Below are 13220 nucleotides of genomic sequence, written 5' to 3'. Positions count from 1 at the left end.
CTCTGTCTGTCTCTCTGTCTGTCTCTCTCTCTCTCTTTGTCTCTCTGTTTGTCTGTCTTTGATGATAGATCGATGGGAACAAACGTCAAAGCCAAACACAGAAATTCAAGCCTTTCTGTTATTGAATGACTCTCTTTGATTAGTGCATTAAGGGAACACGTCTGTTTTTTTAACTCACCACTACATAAATAGAGAAATTAAACTCACAATTCCTAACATCGACGACACATATTGTATTAGCCTTTATGAAGTGTCCAGGGCTTCATCCCAAATGCCACCCTGTTCCCTATATAGTGCACTTCCTTTGACCAGAGCCCTGTTCCCTATATAGTGCACTTCCTTTAGACCAGAGCCCTATTCCCTATATAGTGCACTTCCTTTGACCAGAGCCCTATTCCCTATATAGTGCACTTCCTTTGACCAGAGCCCTATTCCCTTTATAGTGCACTTACTTTGACCAGAGCCCTATGGAGAATAGGACACAGGACACAGCCCAGGTTAAGTGTTTTCACGTCTAAATGTTACTGTGTGTGACAACAATTATATATATTTTTTTAAACCTTTATTTAACCAGGTAGGCAAGTTGAGAAAACGTTCTCATTTACATCTGCGACCTGGCCAAGATAAAGCAAAGCAGTTCGACACATACAACAACACAGAGTTACACATGGAGTAAAACAAACATACAGTCAATAATACAGTAGAAAAATAAGTCTATATACAATGTGAGCAAGTGAGGTGAGATAAGGGAAGGTGAAGGCAAGAAAAACATACAATATAGCAAGTAAAACACTGGAATGGTAGATTTGCAGTGGAAGAATGGAATGGAAGTGGAAGAACAATGACATACTAGAAGCAAAGAAGGGGAGAATTCATATTTCAAAAGCAATTCTGAGAATTACCCTGATATAAACATTCCCTGTGTTTCAGATAAAATCATGAGTGGTGGATGTATTTTTTACTAGCAGATTTCTGTCTCCGTTTGTCTCTCCCATCTTTGAGAATTCCCCTAAAAAATGGCCCCTTTTCATGTTTCTCTGAAAAGTAAGTGTTGAATGTATTTTAACGTCTTCTTTCTCCAGCTCTTCCACGTGGCCTATGTCCTGATCAAGTTTGCCAACTCTCCTCGACCAGACCTCTGGGTGCTAGAACGTTCCACCGACTTTGGAGAGACCTACCAGCCGTGGCAGTTCTTCGCTTGTGAGTAGGGCTGGGAATTGGACCTCACGATACAATATTATCACGATACTTAGGTGTCGATGTGTATCGCAATTCTCATGATTCTATATGTATTGTGATTCTCATGATTCTATATGCATTGTGATTCTCATGATTCTATATGCATTGTGATTCTCATGATTCTATATGCATTGTGATTCTCATGATTTTATATGCATTGTGATTCTCATGATTCTCTATGCATTGTGATTCTCATGATTCTATATGCATTGTGATTCTCATGATTCTATATGCATTGTGATTCCCATGATTCATATGTATTGTGATTCTCATGATTCTATATGCATTGTGATTCTCATGATTCTATATGCATTGTGATTCTCATGATTCTCTATGTATTGTGATTTTCATGATTCTATATGTATTGAGATTCTCATGATTCTATATGTATTGTGATTCTCATGATTCTATATGCATTGTGATTCTCATGATTCATATGTATTGTGATTCTCATGATTCTATATGCATTGTGATTCTCATGATTCTATTTGCATTGTGATTCTCATGATTCTATATGCATTGTGATTCTCATGATTTTATATGCATTGTGATTCTCATGATTCTCTATGCATTGTGATTCTCATGATTCTATATGCATTGTGATTCTCATGATTCTATATGCATTGTGATTCCCATGATTCATATGTATTGTGATTCTCATGATTCTATATGCATTGTGATTCTCATGATTCTATATGCATTGTGATTCTCATGATTCTCTATGTATTGTGATTTTCATGATTCTATATGTATTGAGATTCTCATGATTCTATATGTATTGTGATTCTCATGATTCTATATGCATTGTGATTCTCATGATTCATATGTATTGTGATTCTCATGATTCTATATGCATTGTGATTCTCATGATTCTATTTGCATTGTGATTCTCATGATTCTATATGTATTGCGATTCTCATGATTCTATATGTATTGTGATTCTCATGATTCTATATCTATTGTGATTCTCATGATTCTATATGCATTGTGATTCTCATGATTCTATATGCATTGTGATTCTCATGATTCTATATGCATTGTGATTCTCATGATTCTATATGCATTGTGATTCTCATGATTCTATATGCATTGTGATTCTCATGATTCTATACGCATTGTTATTCTCATGATTCTATATGCATTGTGATTCTCATGATTCTATATGCATTGTGATTCTCATGATTCTATATGCATTGTGATTCTCATGATTCTATATGCATTGTGATTCTCATGATTCTATATGCATTGTGATTCTCATGATTCTATATGCATTGTGATTCTCATGATTCTATACGCATTGCCATTCAATACTCTCAATTTTTATTATGACTTGACGTTCCAAACATATTGCTCACTGTAGGTCTGCTGCAGTGAGACAAGAGAGAGAGACATGAGAAAATGAGTTTTGATCAATCATGGAAATAAAATAGTTGATGACATGTTTGGCTCACGATCTAAAAATATGTAAAACAAACTATAGGATGATAAATATCGGCGTTTTGGCGCAGGTACAACCGACTAGCGTTAGCTAACGCTACCTAGAAAAAACTTTTTTTTTTATTGTTATTTTTACAAATCGATACTTGGAGTCAAAGTATCGACATAATATCATCCAAAAGAATATTGTGATATGTAACTGTATGCATTTTCCCCCATCACTACATGTTCCTGTGACTAGAACTATTAAACACATTTGACTTCCTGAATTTGGCTCCCTGAATTTGAATTCCTGAATTTGGCTTCCTGAATTTGGCTTCCTGAATTTGGCTTCCTGAATTTGACTTCCTGAATTTGGCTTCCTGAGTTTGGCTTCCTGAGTTTGGCTTCCTGAACATTGAGAAGACAAGGCTCAGGAAGAGGATTAGGTTTGTGTGTTAGTGCAGGTGTCTGGGAGGTTTGATAGTTAAACCCCTGAGTTTGGCTTCCTGAACATTGAGAAGACAAGGCTCAGGAAGAGGATTAGGTTTGTGTGTTAGTGCAGGTGTCTGGGAGGTTTGCTAGTTAAACCCCTGAGTTTGGCTTCCTGAACATTGAGAAGACAAGGCTCAGGAAGAGGATTAGAATTGTGTGTTAGTGCAGGTGTCTGGGAGGTTTGCTAGTTAAACCCCTGAGTTTGGCTTCCTGAACATTGAGAAGACAAGGCTCAGGAAGAGGATTAGGTTTGTGTGTTAGTGCAGGTGTCTGGGAGGTTTGCTAGTTAAACCCCTGAGTTTGGCTTCCTGAACATTGAGAAGACAAGGCTCAGGAAGAGGATTAGGTTTGTGTGTTAGTGCAGGTGTCTGGGAGGTTTGCTAGTTAAACCCCTGAGTTTGGCTTCCTGAACATTGAGAAGACAAGGCTCAGGAAGAGGATTAGGTTTGTATGTTAGTGCAGGTGTCTGGGAGGTTTGATAGTTAAACCCCTGAGTTTGGCTTCCTGAACCTTGAGAAGACAAGGCTCAGGAAGAGGATTAGGTTTGTGTGTTAGTGCAGGTGTCTGGGAGGTTTGATAGTTAAACCCCTGAGTTTGGCTTCCTGAACCTTGAGAAGACAAGGCTCAGGAAGAGGATTAGGTTTGTATGTTAGTGCAGGTGTCTGGGAGGTTTGATAGTTAAACCCCTGAGTTTGGCTTCCTGAACATTGAGAAGACAAGGCTCAGGAAGAGGATTAGGTTTGTGTGTTAGTGCAGGTGTCTGGGAGGTTTGATAGTTAAACCCCTGAGTTTGGCTTCCTGAACCTTGAGAAGACAAGGCTCAGGAAGAGGATTAGGTTTGTGTGTTAGTGCAGGTGTCTGGGAGGTTTGATAGTTAAACCCCTGAGTTTGGCTTCCTGAACCTTGAGAAGACAAGGCTCAGGAAGAGGATTAGGTTTGTGTGTTAGTGCAGGTGTCTGGGAGGTTTGATAGTTAAACCCCTGAGTTTGGCTTCCTGAACCTTGAGAAGACAAGGCTCAGGAAGAGGATTAGGTTTGTGTGTTAGTGCAGGTGTCTGGGAGGTTTGCTAGTTAAACCCCTGAGTTTGGCTTCCTGAACATTGAGAAGACAAGGCTCAGGAAGAGGATTAGGTTTGTGTGTTAGTGCAGGTGTCTGGGAGGTTTGATAGTTAAACCCCTGAGTTTGGCTTCCTGAACCTTGAGAAGACAAGGCTCAGGAAGAGGATTAGGTTTGTGTGTTAGTGCAGGTGTCTGGGAGGTTTGCTAGTTAAACCCCTGAGTTTGGCTTCCTGAACATTGAGAAGACAAGGCTCAGGAAGAGGATTAGGTTTGTGTGTTAGTGCAGGTGTCTGGGAGGTTTGCTAGTTAAACCCCTGAGTTTGGCTTCCTGAACATTGAGAAGACAAGGCTCAGGAAGAGGATTAGGTTTGTATGTTAGTGCAGGTGTCTGGGAGGTTTGATAGTTAAACCCCTGAGTTTGGCTTCCTGAACATTGAGAAGACAAGGCTCAGGAAGAGGATTAGGTTTGTGTGTTAGTGCAGGTGTCTGGGAGGTTTGATAGTTAAACCCCTGAGTTTGGCTTCCTGAACATTGAGAAGACAAGGCTCAGGAAGAGGATTAGGTTTGTGTGTTAGTGCAGGTGTCTGGGAGGTTTGCTAGTTAAACCCCTGAGTTTGGCTTCCTGAACATTGAGAAGACAAGGCTCAGGAAGAGGATTAGAATTGTGTGTTAGTGCAGGTGTCTGGGAGGTTTGCTAGTTAAACCCCTGAGTTTGGCTTCCTGAACATTGAGAAGACAAGGCTCAGGAAGAGGATTAGGTTTGTGTGTTAGTGCAGGTGTCTGGGAGGTTTGCTAGTTAAACCCCTGAGTTTGGCTTCCTGAACATTGAGAAGACAAGGCTCAGGAAGAGGATTAGGTTTGTGTGTTAGTGCAGGTGTCTGGGAGGTTTGCTAGTTAACCCCCTGAGTTTGGCTTCCTGAACATTGAGAAGACAAGGCTCAGGAAGAGGATTAGGTTTGTGTGTTAGTGCAGGTGTCTGGGAGGTTTGATAGTTAAACCCCTGAGTTTGGCTTCCTGAACCTTGAGAAGACAAGGCTCAGGAAGAGGATTAGGTTTGTGTGTTAGTGCAGGTGTCTGGGAGGTTTGATAGTTAAACCCCTGAGTTTGGCTTCCTGAACCTTGAGAAGACAAGGCTCAGGAAGAGGATTAGGTTTGTATGTTAGTGCAGGTGTCTGGGAGGTTTGATAGTTAAACCCCTGAGTTTGGCTTCCTGAACATTGAGAAGACAAGGCTCAGGAAGAGGATTAGGTTTGTGTGTTAGTGCAGGTGTCTGGGAGGTTTGATAGTTAAACCCCTGAGTTTGGCTTCCTGAACCTTGAGAAGACAAGGCTCAGGAAGAGGATTAGGTTTGTGTGTTAGTGCAGGTGTCTGGGAGGTTTGATAGTTAAACCCCTGAGTTTGGCTTCCTGAACCTTGAGAAGACAAGGCTCAGGAAGAGGATTAGGTTTGTGTGTTAGTGCAGGTGTCTGGGAGGTTTGATAGTTAAACCCCTGAGTTTGGCTTCCTGAACCTTGAGAAGACAAGGCTCAGGAAGAGGATTAGGTTTGTGTGTTAGTGCAGGTGTCTGGGAGGTTTGCTAGTTAAACCCCTGAGTTTGGCTTCCTGAACATTGAGAAGACAAGGCTCAGGAAGAGGATTAGGTTTGTGTGTTAGTGCAGGTGTCTGGGAGGTTTGATAGTTAAACCCCTGAGTTTGGCTTCCTGAACCTTGAGAAGACAAGGCTCAGGAAGAGGATTAGGTTTGTGTGTTAGTGCAGGTGTCTGGGAGGTTTGATAGTTAAACCCCTGAGTTTGGCTTCCTGAACATTGAGAAGACAAGGCTCAGGAAGAGGATTAAGTTTGTGTGTTAGTGCAGGTGTCTGGGAGGTTTGCTAGTTAAACCCCTGAGTTTGGCTTCCTGAACATTGAGAAGACAAGGCTCAGGAAGAGGATTAGGTTTGTATGTTAGTGCAGGTGTCTGGGAGGTTTGATAGTTAAACCCCTGAGTTTGGCTTCCTGAACCTTGAGAAGACAAGGCTCAGGAAGAGGATTAGGTTTGTGTGTTAGTGCAGGTGTCTGGGAGGTTTGATAGTTAAACCCCTGAGTTTGGCTTCCTGAACCTTGAGAAGACAAGGCTCAGGAAGAGGATTAGGTTTGTGTGTTAGTGCAGGTGTCTGGGAGGTTTGATAGTTAAACCCCTGAGTTTGGCTTCCTGAACCTTGAGAAGACAAGGCTCAGGAAGAGGATTAGGTTTGTGTGTTAGTGCAGGTGTCTGGGAGGTTTGATAGTTAAACCCCTGAGTTTGGCTTCCTGAACCTTGAGAAGACAAGGCTCAGGAAGAGGATTAGGTTTGTGTGTTAGTGCAGGTGTCTGGGAGGTTTGATAGTTAAACCCCTGAGTTTGGCTTCCTGAACCTTGAGAAGACAAGGCTCAGGAAGAGGATTAGGTTTGTGTGTTAGTGCAGGTGTCTGGGAGGTTTGATAGTTAAACCCCTGAGTTTGGCTTCCTGAACATTGAGAAGACAAGGCTCAGGAAGAGGATTAGGTTTGTGTGTTAGTGCAGGTGTCTGGGAGGTTTGCTAGTTAAACCCCTGAGTTTGTTTTTCTCCACTTTCTTTGTGTTAAGTTGTGTGTGTTTAGATGTTTTTGATTCTAAGGGTTATTCGTAGGTCCCGGGGGTTTGGAATAACCTTGAAAGGCAGGGGCTGGGGACATGGGATGGGTGGGCTCTCACAGAGCTGCTTCCACCTGACTGAAGGCACCAGCTGTCAATCAATAGGTGGGAGACTGGAACATTCCGAGCATTGCTGCCAGCCCACCTCAGCGTCAGTACAGGCCCTGGCTAGATCCGATACAGCTTCGTTACTGTATTATTTTCCTTTTAGGGAAAACACGAGGCAGAGTCATATGCTACATTATCATGGTTCAGAAGAAGGTAAAGAGAGGGAGGGGCGGGAGTGAGAGCAGCAGCTAAGTTATACAAACTAATGTGTGTTTAAAATAACACACACGCAGAACGTGATCCTAACACACGCGCAGAACGTGCGCAGAACGTGATCCTAACACACGCGCAGAACGTGATCCTAACACGCGCGCAGAACGTGATCCTAACACGAGCGCAGAACGTGATCCTAACACACGCACAGAACGTGATCCTAACACGAGCGCAGAACGTGATCCTAACACACGCACAGAACGTGATCCTAACACACGGCGCAGAACATGATCCTAACACGCGCGCAGAACGTGATCCTAACACGCGCGCAGAACGTGATCCTAACACGAGCGCAGAACGTGATCCTAACACGAGCGCAGAACGTGATCCTAACACACGCGCAGAACGTGATCCTAACACGAGCGCAGAACGTGATCCTAACACACGCGCAGAACGTGATCCTAACACACTCGCAGAACGTGATCCGGATGCTTAAGCTTTAAGGAGGAGCTTTCTAGAGGGGGCGTATTATCAACGGTCTCTTAAAGAGGACTAGTGATGACGATCAGGCTAACAGCTAGCTAGTGGTCCTGAATGGCTCAGTAGGTAGAGCATGGTGCTTGCACCAACCAGTGTTGTGGGTTGGATTCCCACGGCCACCAATACGTAGAATGTATACACGTATGACTGGAAGTGAGAGAGAGAGAGAAAACCCAGCATAGACATCCCTATACACAGTTATAACAGAACAGAAGGAGACCCTCTAGCCCAGGGGTTGTAACAGCCTGAATTCCCACACCTGCTCTCTCACCTGGAGACGCTCGCTGTGATGCCATTTATTAGTCAGTGTCTCACCTGTAGATGCTCGCTGTAATGCCATTTACTAGTCAGTGTCTCACCTGGAGACGCTCGCTGTGATGCCATTTACTAGTCAGTGTCTCACCTGTAGATGCTCGCTGTGATGCCATTTATTAGTCAGTGTCTCACCTGTAGATGCTCGCTGTGATGCCATTTACTAGTCAATGTCTCACCTGTAGATGCTCGCTGTGATGCCATTTACTAGTCAGTGTCTCACCTGTAGATGCTCGCTGTGATGCCATTTACTAGTCAGTGTGTCACCTGTAGACTCTCGCTGTGATGCCATTTACTAGTCAGTGTCTCACCTGTAGATGCTCGCTGTGATGCCATTTACTAGTCAGTGTCTCACCTGTAGATGCTCGCTGTGATGCCATTTACTAGTCAGTGTGTCACCTGTAGACTCTCGCTGTGATGCCATTTACTAGTCAGTGTCTCACCTGTAGATGCTCGCTGTGATGCCATTTACTAGTCAGTGTCTCACCTGTAGATGCTCGCTGTGATGCCATTTACTAGTCAGTGTGTCACCTGTAGACTCTCGCTGTGATGCCATTTACTAGTCAGTGTCTCACCTGTAGATGCTCGCTGTGATGCCATTTACTAGTCAGTGTGTCACCTGTAGACTCTCGCTGTGATGCCATTTACTAGTCAGTGTCTCACCTGTAGACGCTCGCTGTGATGCCATTTACTAGTCAGTGTCTCACCTGTAGACACGCTGTGATGCCATTTACTAGTCAGTGTCTCACCTGTAGATGCTCGCTGTGATGCCATTTACTAGTCAGTGTCTCACGCTGTGATGCCATTTACTAGTCAGTGTCTCACCTGTAGATGCTCGCTGTGATGCCATTTACTAGTCAGTGTCTCACCTGTAGATGCTCGCTGTGATGCCATTTACTAGTCAGTGTCTCACCTGTAGACGCACGCTGTGATGCCATTTACTAGTCAGTGTCTCACCTGTAGATGCTCGCTGTGATGCCATTTACTAGTCAGTGTCTCACCTATAGACGCACGCTGTGATGCCATTTACTAGTCAGTGTCTCACCTGTAGACGCACGCTGTGATGCCATTTACTAGTCAGTGTCTCACCTGTAGATGTACGCTGTGATGCCATTTACTAGTCAGTGTGTCACCTGTAGACGCTCGCTGTGATGCCATTTACTAGTCAGTGTCTCACCTGTAGACACGCTGTGATGCCATTTACTAGTCAGTGTGTCACCTGTAGACACGCTGTGATGCCATTTACTAGTCAGTGTCTCACCTGTAGACACGCTGTGATGCCATTTACTAGTCAGTGTGTCACCTGTAGACGCTCGCTGTGATGCCATTTACTAGTCAGTGTCTCACCTGTAGACACGCTGTGATGCCATTTACTAGTCAGTGTCTCACCTGTAGATGTACGCTGTGATGCCATTTACTAGTCAGTGTGTCACCTGTAGACGCTCGCTGTGATGCCATTTACTAGTCAGTGTCTCACCTGTAGACACGCTGTGATGCCATTTACTAGTCAGTGTCTCACCTGTAGACGCTCGCTGTGATGCCATTTACTAGTCAGTGTCTCACCTGTAGATGTACGCTGTGATGCCATTTACTAGTCAGTGTGTCACCTGTAGACGCTCGCTGTGATGCCATTTACTAGTCAGTGTCTCACCTGTAGATGCTCGCTGTGATGCCATTTACTAGTCAGTGTCTCACCTGTAGACGCTCGCTGTGATGCCATTTACTAGTCAGTGTCTCACCTGTAGACGCTCGCTGTGATGCCATTTACTAGTCAGTGTCTCACCTGTAGACTCTCGCTGTGATGCCATTTACTAGTCAGTGTCTCACCTGTAGATGTACGCTGTGATGCCATTTACTAGTCAGTGTCTCACCTGTAGACGCTCGCTGTGATGCCATTTACTAGTCAGTGTCTCACCTGTAGACACGCTGTAATGCCATTTACTAGTCAGTGTCTCACCTGTAGACGCTCGCTGTGATGCCATTTACTAGTCAGTGTCTCACCTGTAGACTCTCGCTGTGATGCCATTTACTAGTCAGTGTCTCACCTGTAGATGTACGCTGTGATGCCATTTACTAGTCAGTGTCTCACCTGTAGACGCTCGCTGTGATGCCATTTACTAGTCAGTGTCTCACCTGTAGACACGCTGTGATGCTATTTACTAGTCAGTGTCTCACCTGGAGAAGCTCGCTGTGATGCCATTTACTAGTCAGTGTCTCACCTGGAGAAGCTCGCTGTGATGCCATTTACTAGTCAGTGTCTCACCTGGAGACGCTCGCTGTGATGCCATTTACTAGTCAGTGTGTCACCTGTAGAAGCTCGCTGTGATGCCATTTACTAGTCAGTGTCTCACCTGGAGAAGCTCGCTGTGATGCCATTTACTAGTCAGTGTCTCACCTGGAGACGCTCGCTGTGATGCCATTTACTAGTCAGTGTGTCACCTGTAGAAGCTCGCTGTGATGCCATTTACTAGTCAGTGTCTCACCTGTAGACATACGCTGTAATGCCATTTACTAGTCAGTGTCTCACCTGTAGACGCTCGCTGTAATGCCATTTACTAGTCAGTGTCTCACCTGTAGACGCACGCTGTGATGCCATTTACTAGTCAGTGTCTCACCTGTAGACGCTCGCTGTGATGCCATTTACTAGTCAGTGTCTCACCTGTAGATGTACGCTGTGATGCCATTTACTAGTCAGTGTCTCACCTGTAGACACGCTGTGATGCCATTTACTAGTCAGTGTCTCACCTGTAGACGCTCGCTGTGATGCCATTTACTAGTCAGTGTCTCACCTGTAGACGCTCGCTGTAATGCCATTTATTAGTCAGTGTCTCACCTGTAGACGTACGCTGTGATGCCATTTACTAGTCAGTGTCTCACCTGTAGACGCTCGCTGTAATGCCATTTACTAGTCAGTGTCTCACCTGGAGATGCTCGCTGTAATGCATTTACTAGTCAGTGTTGGGGAATAGTGATTTACACGCTATAATACCATTTACTAATCAGTGTTGGGGAGTAGTGAATTACATGCACTGTAGTTCAGCAAATCATTTCATTACATCTTGCTGTAGCTCGGTTGTAGTTTAACTAAATCCAGACTTGGTAATATTTGCAGTAGTTCATTACTCTTTTGCTGTGTAGTTAACTGGAACTACACACTACTTTTTCTGAAGAAAGAAAAACAAATATGGATAAAGTAGTCCTGAATGTCCTTTCTGTTTGGGCCTCAGACCTGCCTGAATGTCCTTTCTGTTTGGGCCTCAGACCTGCCTGAATGTCCTTTCTGTTTGGGCTCCAGACCTGCCTGAATGTCCTTTCTGTTTGGGCCTCAGACCTGCCTGAATATCCTTTCTGTTTGGGCCTCAGACCTGCCTGAATGTCCTTTCTGTTTGGGCCTCAGACCTGCCTGAATGTCCTTTCTGTTTGGGCCTCAGACCTGCCTGAATGTCCTTTCTGTTTGGGCTCCAGACCTGCCTGAATGTCCTTTCTGTTTGGGCTCCAGACCTGCCTGAATGTCCTTTCTGTTTGGGCTCCAGACCTGCCTGAATGTCCTTTCTGTTTGGGCTCCAGACCTGCCTGAATGTCCTTTCTGTTTGGGCCTCAGACCTGCCTGAATGTCCTTTCTGTTTGGGCCTCAGACCTGCCTGAATGTCCTTTCTGTTTGGGCTCCAGACCTGCCTGAATATCCTTTCTGTTTGGGCCTCAGACCTGCCTGAATATCCTTTCTGTTTGGGCTCCAGACCTAGAAAATAAAGGAGAGCCGCACACTCTAGGAGCTCAGATGCAAAAATATTTAATTACCAACGTTTCGACAGGCAAGCTGTCTTCATCAGGGTACAAATATTTTTGCATCTGAGCTCCTAGAGTGTGCGGCTCTCCTTTATTTTCTAGTTTTCTACTCCGCTAGCCAGCACCTCGCCTACATAGGTGTGCGTTTCTTTTTTCTTCTAGATTGGGCTCCAGACCTGCCTGATTCTCACTTCAAACTGTTTTTATGTGTAATAGGCTAAATTACACATTCTGTTAACATTTGACTCCGGAGTGAACTGTTCTTGCAATCTCAGATTTAGATATGATAATTTATCAGGAAGTAGTTTAGGTGTAGTGAACTACATTTTCAAAGTCATTTTAGTTAAGTAAACTATTCCTAACAAAAATCTAAGCACAAAATGTGACAATTTCATAGTTTTTACTGAGTTACAGTTCATAGAAGGAAATCTGTCAATTGAAATAAATTCATTAGGCCCTAATCTATGGATTTCACATGACTGGGAATACAGATGTGCATCTGTTGATCACAGACAACTGAAAACAAAAAGTAGCAGCATGGATCAGAAAACCAGTCAGTATCTGGTGTGACCACCATTTGCCTCATGCAACGCGACACATCTCCTTCACATAGAGTTGATCAGGCTGTTGATTGTGGCCTGTGGAATGTTGTCCCACTCCTCTTCAATGGCTGTGCAAAGTGGCTAGATATTGGCTGGAACTGGAACACTGTCATACAAATCGATCCAGAGCATCCCAAACATGCTCAATGGGTGACATGTCTGGTGAGAATGCAGGCCATGGAAGAACTGGGACATTTTCAGCTTCCAGGAAATGTGTCCAGATCCTTGTGACATGGGGCAGTGCATTATCATGTTGAAACATGAGGTGATGGTGGCGGATGAATGGCACGACTCAGGATCTCTTCACGGTATCTCTGTGCAATCAAATTGCCATCGATAAAATGTAATTGTGTTCATTGTCCGTAGCTTACGTCTGCCCATACCATAACCCCACCGCCACCATGGGAAACTGCTTGCCCACACAATGCCATTCACGTGGTCTGTGGTTGTGAGGCCGGTTGGTAGAGAAATGAACATTACATTCTCTACCAACAGCTCTGGTGGACATTCCTGTAGTCAGCATGCCAATTGCACGCTCCCTCAACTTGAGACCTCTGTGGTATTGTGTTGTGTGACAAAACAGCACATTTTAGAGTGGCCTCTTATTGTCCCCCAGCACAAGGTGCAACTGTGTAATGATCATGCTGTTGAGTCAGGTGGATAGATATTCTTGGCAAAGTAGAAATGTTCACTAACAGGGATGTAAACAAATTTGGGCACAAAATTTGAGAGAAATACGATTTTTTTTGTGCATATGGAAAATTTGATAGATCTTTTTATTTCAGCTCAGCACTTTAAATGTTGCGCTTTATATTTTTGTTCAGTGTAGCTTTTTCTTAAGGGAAGCTTTAGTGTAGTTT

At 44.1% G+C, this 13220-nt stretch overlaps 1 protein-coding gene across 1 annotated transcript in view; it reads left to right on the top strand.

Moving 5' to 3' along the window:
* The first annotated feature begins 1055 nt into the window (after positions 1 to 1055).
* LOC129829554 (laminin subunit alpha-5-like) overlaps positions 1056 to 13220 on the top strand; it is a 279352-nt gene continuing 267187 nt past the window's right edge. Inside the window, exon 1 of the mRNA XM_055891310.1 lies at positions 1056 to 1200. Within this exon, the coding sequence (XP_055747285.1) occupies positions 1056 to 1200 (145 nt within the window). The remainder of the gene's footprint in view (positions 1201 to 13220) is intronic.

The sequence above is a fragment of the Salvelinus fontinalis genome, chromosome 31 (assembly GCF_029448725.1).
Source record: "Salvelinus fontinalis isolate EN_2023a chromosome 31, ASM2944872v1, whole genome shotgun sequence".
Lineage (NCBI taxonomy): Eukaryota > Metazoa > Chordata > Actinopteri > Salmoniformes > Salmonidae > Salvelinus > Salvelinus fontinalis.
This window is presented reverse-complemented; position numbering and strand designations above follow the sequence as displayed.